The 7,921-nt window shown below is 39.5% G+C and overlaps 1 protein-coding gene across 1 annotated transcript; it reads left to right on the top strand.

The window, feature by feature from the left end:
- Positions 1 to 827: 827 nt before the first annotated feature.
- si:ch211-241b2.4 (C2H2-type zinc finger protein) lies at positions 828 to 6,838 on the top strand. Its single transcript, XM_056447127.1, has 2 exons — positions 828 to 918; positions 5,949 to 6,838. The coding sequence occupies exons 1-2, from the start codon at positions 873 to 875 to the stop codon at positions 6,728 to 6,730; spliced, it is 828 nt and encodes a 275-aa protein (XP_056303102.1). The 5' UTR covers positions 828 to 872; the 3' UTR covers positions 6,731 to 6,838.
- The last annotated feature ends 1,083 nt before the right edge of the window (positions 6,839 to 7,921 follow it).

Below are 7,921 nucleotides of genomic sequence, written 5' to 3' on the forward strand. Positions count from 1 at the left end.
GGAGAACATGCAAACTCCACACAGAAATGCCAACTGACCCAGCTGGGACTTGAACCAGCGACCTTCTCGCTGCGAGGCGACAGTGCTAACCACGGTGTCGCCCTCATATTTCATTCATTCATTCATTTTCTTTTCAGCTTAGTCCCTTTATTCAGCTGGGGTCACCACAGCGGAATGAACCGCCAACTTATCCAGCACATGTTTTACACAGCGGATGCCCTTCCAGCTGCAACCCATCACTGGAAAACATCCATACACACTCATTCACACACATGCACTACAGCCAATTCCCCTATAGCGCATGTGTTTGGACAGTGGGGGAAACTGGAGAAATGCCAACTGACCCAGCCGAGGCTCGAACCAGCGACCTTCTTGCTGCGAGGCGACAGTGCTAACCATTGAGCCACCGTGCTGCCCTCAAAGGAATTCAACCAAAATGAATCATGTATTCTCCCTTTACTTCATCCAAACATGTTTAATTTTCTGTCTTCTGTTGATCACTGAATATTTCAGAAGAAAGCTGAAAACCTGTAACCATTGACTTCCATAGTATTTGTTTTTCCTATATAAGTCAATAGTTACAGGTTTTCAAAATATATGTTTGCATATTTTTGTCTTTGAAATATATATTTAGTGTTCAACAGAATAAAGAAACTCGTAAAGGTTCATAATAAAGTAACTAGTCAGATTATTATTTTTGCGTGCACTGTCTCTTTAATAAATGAAAGCGCTTTCACTCGCTCCAGCCCTTCAGATGGCAGAAATCACCGCTGTTCCATCAGTTGACGAGAAAGAAGAAGAGCTGAAGCCTAATTAAATGCTGAAGAGACAACAGATAATAATATATATATAAATTAGAAGAGGAAGACGACATGAGTGATCTTGATTCATGCGGAAAGTATAAAGAGGAGCAACAAGGTTGGTGTTTTTCTTGATTCTTCAGTGATGATTGCTGCAAAACATTCAGAGAAGAAACCTTTAGGGGCTGAAAAAATACCTTCTATCGTTTATTTATATGCTGCAGCTTTCATTTGTAGTAAATGCTCTAGTGTTCTGACCCGTACTATAGTAAAGTGTATTATACTGTATATATTATAGTATTTACAACACTTTGTTAATGACAGCATGCTGATACTGAACTGATAACCTGTATATATACTGAATATATACTGTAGTATACTTTAGTTTTTACTAAAGTAAGGTGTGGTGTATTGTAATATAATATAGCCCATAGTTGGAGATAACTACAGTATTGGGTCATTTGTTTATATTACTATAATTGTTGTGTTATCATAGCAAATATACAACCAAATCTAATATATAATTAATAAAATGTTTAGACTTTGATTAGAAGATTACCATAACAAACATTTTTACATTTTAAATCTGTGGATTAACTTGCACTTTAATTGTTCATCTAAAGCAGAGATGCACTAGCTAGTGCCCGCAGGCCAAAGTTGGCCTATGGTACTCTTTTATTTGGCCCACCATCCCATCTGAGAGGGAGAATAATGGGAATCCTTTTGATATTGTCTATTCAAACTTAATGTAACCCTTTGTTTGTTTTATTGTTATAAGCTAACTGAAATGAAATGTTTCAATTAAATGGTGGGGCATCATGGTGGTGCAGTGGGTAGCGCAATCACCTCACAGCAAGAAGGTTGCTGGTTCGAGCCTCGGCTGGGTCAGTTGCATTTTTGTGTGGAGTTTGCATGTTCTTCCCATGTTGGTGTGGGTTTCCTCCGGGTTTTCTTTTCGGCTTTGTCCCTTTATTAATCTGAGATCGCCTCAGCGGAATGAACCGCCAACTTATCCAGCAAATGTTTAACACAGCAGATGCCCTTCCAGCTACAACCCATCACTGGAAAACACCCATGCACACTCATTTACACACATACTCTATGGACAATTTAGTTTCTTCAATTCACCTAGAGCACATGTGTTTGGACTGTGGGGGAACCGGAGCACCCGGAGGAAACCCACGCCAACATGGGAGCATATGCAAACTCAACACAGAAATGCCAACTGAGCCAGCCAGGACTTGAACCAGCGACCTTCTTGCTGTAAGATGATCGTGCTTCCCACTGTGCCACTGCGACACCTATTTTAAAATATTATTAAATAAATTATGAGATTAGCCATGGCAACTTTAATGTAAAATAGTTTAGTATCTTTATCCTCCGCCCACGGCTCTCAATGATATTTAGTTTTGGCCCTTCATACGAAAAAGTTTGGGAACCCAGTAAATCATATAGCACTGTATGTTTCATTGGTTTATAAAATTTTATGTAGATGCACTCCCTTACAACATCATCCCAATTTATAGAAAATTATTAATTAGTTCCAGACATATTCATTTCATCTGGAGAAATTATACCGTCAATATTGCAATATACATCGTAGAAATATAAAATATTGCAATTCTTTCGATATAGTGCATGACGTGCAGCCCTAATATAAACCAATCACTCTCTTTTTTAATTGTCTAATCATCTTATTTAATCCCGCCCCTTTTCGCAGCGCCGAACGACATAATTTTGCATGCTCAATCTCTAGTATGGCAACGGCATAAGAGGACTTCCTTCTTCATAGACACTAGTGGTGTAACAGATCACAAATCTGACGGTTTGGATCACATTATGGTTTTTTAGTCACGGATCGGACCATTTTTCAGATCAGCCAAAAAGGGGAGGAGACCAATGTAATTTGCTTTCCATTTATTACAGAAACAGCGCTGCAAGACACTTTTGGTTTCATAAAATAAAATGAAGAAATAATCAGCTGAATAAAAATAAACTAAAATATTCAGTGCTGTGAAAATGTACTGCTACTACTGCTGCTGCTGATGCTAAATGTAGAAAATAAACGTTATAATTTGTACAACCCATGTTTATTTTTAGTCTCATTTTCAATAAATGATTGCTATTCACTCATAAAACTTCATGTTTCATTGCTAGATGATAATTTCTGAGGAATTGTTCAGTGGTGTATTTTTGATGGCTGGTTGTCGCCACCTATTGGTTAAATAATGTAACTGCTGCCTACAATTTTCATTTTTGAGCGTTGTTAAATGATGGTGATTTTAATCTTTAGCATAAACATCAGTGGTTTTATCTAAGCTATAGACTGTTATCTACAGTGGCTGGGAAGTGCCAAACAACATTACTACACTGTTATGAAACTGGAGACAAATTTACATTTTGAAAAACATTTTAACCATCATAAGACACAATTACATAAGAAAAACAATTTTACCAAAGACGAAACAAATTAACAAGACTCAAAACACTTTTACCAGTCCCGAAACAAATTTACAATGACAGATTCTTTACGGAAAGGGAATGTACCACACACTGGAAGTGAAGCGGAAAATATCAGCTTGTGTGTGACTTTGTAGACACAGGTTAGCACGAGTCCGTGGGACACAGGTTAACACAGTCCAAAGGTACAGGTTAACTTGAGTCTACAACTATAAAAATCATGGTTTGACCAACTGCAATAAAACATTGATTTATCATTTAGAGCTATTCTGAGAAAATATCGGCGTCAGAGTATGTGGAAACATGTAAATGCGAGCACATGCAAACACGTTAACACAAGTCCACAACCAAAACACAACAAATACTGACTGATAACAATATTCAAACTGACCTCAACGTGTAGTCCTGAATGGCTCAGATAGGTCAACTGATACTTGTGATTAACTTTTTGACTTCTAATCCCGTTGATGACATGTAAATTATAATTATTTCTTTACATTAATTTTGGTTATATACCGTTCCGCCTCACAAATAATAAAATCAATCATGTTTATAATGAGACTGACACCAAGTGATACGAATATTTATTTGGTATGCGCATATTTTGTTGCTGTGACGAATCTGCCAATCAGCAAACGTGAATAGTTTACATCTGGAAAGGACACCAGTTAACACAACTGTAACACCGGCTTCGTTCAGTTTAATTTTAAGAGTCCTCAAGCAGATGTTTACACCTTGTAGACTTGACATCATGTCCATGATTACAACGTACGAGTGGCCCTCGTTAAAATATTGAACACATTGATGCCGCGTCTGGTGTTTCCGTCTGGTCTGCGTCCTTTAGAAACTCCAAACAATGACCACAGGTGAAGCAAAACCGCGTTAAGCTGCTCATCTGTTTGTCACAAAACAACCCTCAAACGGAGTCCATGTTCGGTCTCTATAAACTTTATTTACCCTATGTCACCACCAACAACACTTTTCACCACGTCACTTCCTGAGTGTGGTGCATTCCCTTTCCGTAAATAATCTGTAATTGGCTTGTGCGGTATCCAAATTTTGATACCGTCAAACCTCCTCCCTATTTTACCCTGGTATCCGGTATTACCGTGCATAATAAATAAAATTATGATGGAACCTCAGACTGCGTCACCGAACTGTTGGCTTGTGCCTAAACCATTCAGAAACTGAATACTGTATATGCAACCTTAGGTTCGCGGTCTTGTTCGTATTAGAGATCTGCACAGGATGCTCTCTCTCATACGCACACACACACACACACAAACACAGAGAGAGAAAGAGAGAGAGACGCACAGCACTACACTCTCTCTCTCATTCACACACACACACACACAAATGCATCCACGCTGGCTCGGGAGCGATATTATTAGACCACGCGTCCGCTCCCTTTCAAATGACACCAGAGTTACCGACCGCTCCTGCGCTTTATTCGGAAATTTGTTCCCGCACCGCAAGAAATCTGGTCAGCTCCGATGGTACAACAGCGGGAATGCAGACCTCTAGTTCGTATTTACCACGTCTCCCTTCTTGTTCGATCGAAACTGGAAATGCTGCCAAACTGTAGATCACTTGGTGCGCGACTCGCCACCTCTCTTTCTCTCTCTCTCTCTCTCTCTCTCTCCTCCACACTGTCCCGTGATGACAATCACGCAAACGCATTTGTAGGCATCAAATAAATAATAATTACTATTTAATACTTGTCTCCTAATTAAGTGCATTGTTTTTTTGACGGTATAACGGTATTGAAACTGACACCGTTGCTATTTTTAGATCCCGCGGCATACCATATTACAGTATTCCCGCCCAAGCCTAATCTGTAATGTTAAATTAGTTTTGGGACCGGTAAAAGTGTTTTACGTTATGTTAGTTTTTTTTCTAAATTGTAAATTTGTTTCGTCTTTGGTAAAATAGTTTTTCTTATGTAATTGTGTCTTGTGATGGGTAAAAATGTTTTTCAAAATGTAAGTTTGTCTCGAGCTTCGTAAAAGTGTAATGTTGTTTTGCACTTCTCGGCCTCCGTCGTTATCCCGGTACTGCTGTGTTATTTGACTGTTCGTAACTTCATAACTAACTCAATCCTGATGTTTTAATGATTAATCCTGCAGCTTACACTGACTGCATTAATGCAGGCTAAACAAGAAGTGACAGAAAACACCTTTAATAACCTAAGAAACCCACCACATGCTGAATAACCCACCACAACTTCTTCCATCATCATTATATTTTACAGGAACGCCTAAATGCTTTCATACGTGTGATTTAAATGATGCGAAATGCAATCTCTTTGTGATCGCTACAAATTTAGGATTAATCTACAAGTAAAAATAAATGGATTAATCCGCAGATCACGTGTGTTCTGAATCGTGGGTTGTTATCCATACTAATCACGGATCCGTTACACCCCTAATAGACACTGTGACTATGCTGACACGCAGGCATTTTTAGCCCCGCCCTCTTTTGAATAGAGCACAGTCTCATTAGAATTTAAAGCGACAGTCACCAAAACAGCACAATTAGCATCAAAGCCCAAAAGGGGCAGTTTCAGAGAGTTATAAAACATTATTAGTGTGGTATTTTGAGCTGAAACTTCACACACACACACACACACACACACACACACTTTAGGGACATCAGAGACTTATAAATTGCTGTTTAATGTCATTTCAGATCTGCTGACAATCATTGAAGTGCAGGACACACCTCACCATTTCATAACCGGAGACGCAAGTTCACAGACACACCTCAGGGATGATTTCCCCTGCACTCACTGTGGGAAGAGTTTCAGCTGTACATCAAACCTCAACAGACACAAGAAAACCCACACCGGAGAAAGACCCTTCATATGCGTTCAGTGCGGAAAGAGCTTCGCCCGTCGAGAGAACTTCTATAGACACAATCAAAGCCACATCGGAGAGAAATCCTTCGCATGCATTCAATGTGGTAAAAGCTTCGTGTTTGTGGACGCGCTCAAAAAACACATGCGCTGTCACTCTGGCGAACGACCGTATGAGTGCGAACAGTGTGGAAAAACATTTACTTTGCTGTCCAGCCTGAAGAGACACATGATCATCCATACTGATTTAAAGCCGTACGCGTGTTCTCAATGTGAAAGGAGTTTTTCCCGGCTGGACTGCTTGAAGAATCATCAGAAAACACACACCGATGCCAGACCTCACTTGTGTTTGCAGTGCGGCAGTGCGTTTAGTTCAGCCGACATTTTAAAACGGCACTGTAGGATTCACACCGGAGAAAAGCCCTACTCCTGCACCGAATGCGGGAAGAGTTTCACTCAATCGGGACACTTAATACAGCATGAAAGAGTGCATACTGGACGAAAACCGTATATCTGCTCCATTTGTGGACAGAGTTTTAGCACTGCAAGGAAACTGCCGGCTCACATTAAGAAACACCTTACAATGACAACTGATGCGTTCGGAAATCTGATGTAATCGATTAATCTGATGAGCTTTTTCCATTATTTGAAGATCTTGTGACTTAAAAAGTGTAGTAATTCAAATTAAATTGCTTAATTATATCGAGAAAATCAAATAAATGTTATGCAGACAGATAGTGATGTGTGTTTTTTACAGCTTGTCGATCGCTACTAATTAATTCAATAATGTTTTTGGTAATCAATTAAATAGAATAATTGGATTATTTCATTATAAATTTCAACCCTAATTTATTTATTTTGCTTTATTTACACTTCTAAACTACATTGGGGGCGTCATGGTAAGAAGGTCGCTGGTTTGAGCCTCATGTTCTCCCCGTGCTGGCGTGGGTTTCCTCCGGTTGCTCCGGTTTCCCCCACAGTCCAAACACATGCGGTATATGTAAATTGGGTAGGCTAAGTTGTCCGTAGTGTATGAGTGTGTGTGGATGTTTCCCAGAGATTGGTTGCAGCTGGAAGGGCATCCGCTGCGTAAAAACGTGCTGGATTAGTTGGTGGTTCATTCCGCTGTGGTGACCCCGGATTAATAAAAGGAATAAGCCGAAAAGAAAATGAATGAATAATTGGATTATTTCATTCTAAGTTCCAGCCCTAATTTATTTTTTTTGTTATATTTACACTTCTAAACTATATACTGCGGTGGTGCAGTTTGTAGCACGATCGCCTCACTGCAAGAAGGTCGCTGGTTTGAGCCTCAGCTGGGTCAGTTGGCGTATCTGTGTGGAGTTTGCACGTTCTCCCCATGCTGCCGTGGGTTTCCTCCGGTTGCTCCGGTCCAAAGTCCAAAAGATGTGCAATAGATGAAATGGATAACCTAATTGTCTTTAGTGTATGTGTGTGAATAAGTGTGTATGGATGTTTCCCAGTACTGGGTTGCATCCGCTGCGTAAAACATATACTGGATAAGTTGGTGGTTCATTCCGCTGTGGTGACCCCTGATTAATAAAAGGACTAAGCCGAAAATAAAATAAATGAATGAATAAATAAACTATATTGAAATACAGAAACGCTCTCTTTTAGCCTCATTAGGGTGTATTGCTATTATTATTTCACTGTAATACTAATAAACACTGTAGGTCATACAGTACACTGTGCACAGCTGTTAGGAAAGTTGTATTTTTAAGGATTCATTTTGTTACTGTACAACTACAGTTCTCTTGGTCAATCCAAAATGTTGAGAAACCCTCAA

The sequence above is a fragment of the Danio aesculapii genome, chromosome 21, assembly GCF_903798145.1.
Source record: "Danio aesculapii chromosome 21, fDanAes4.1, whole genome shotgun sequence".
Lineage (NCBI taxonomy): Eukaryota > Metazoa > Chordata > Actinopteri > Cypriniformes > Danionidae > Danio > Danio aesculapii.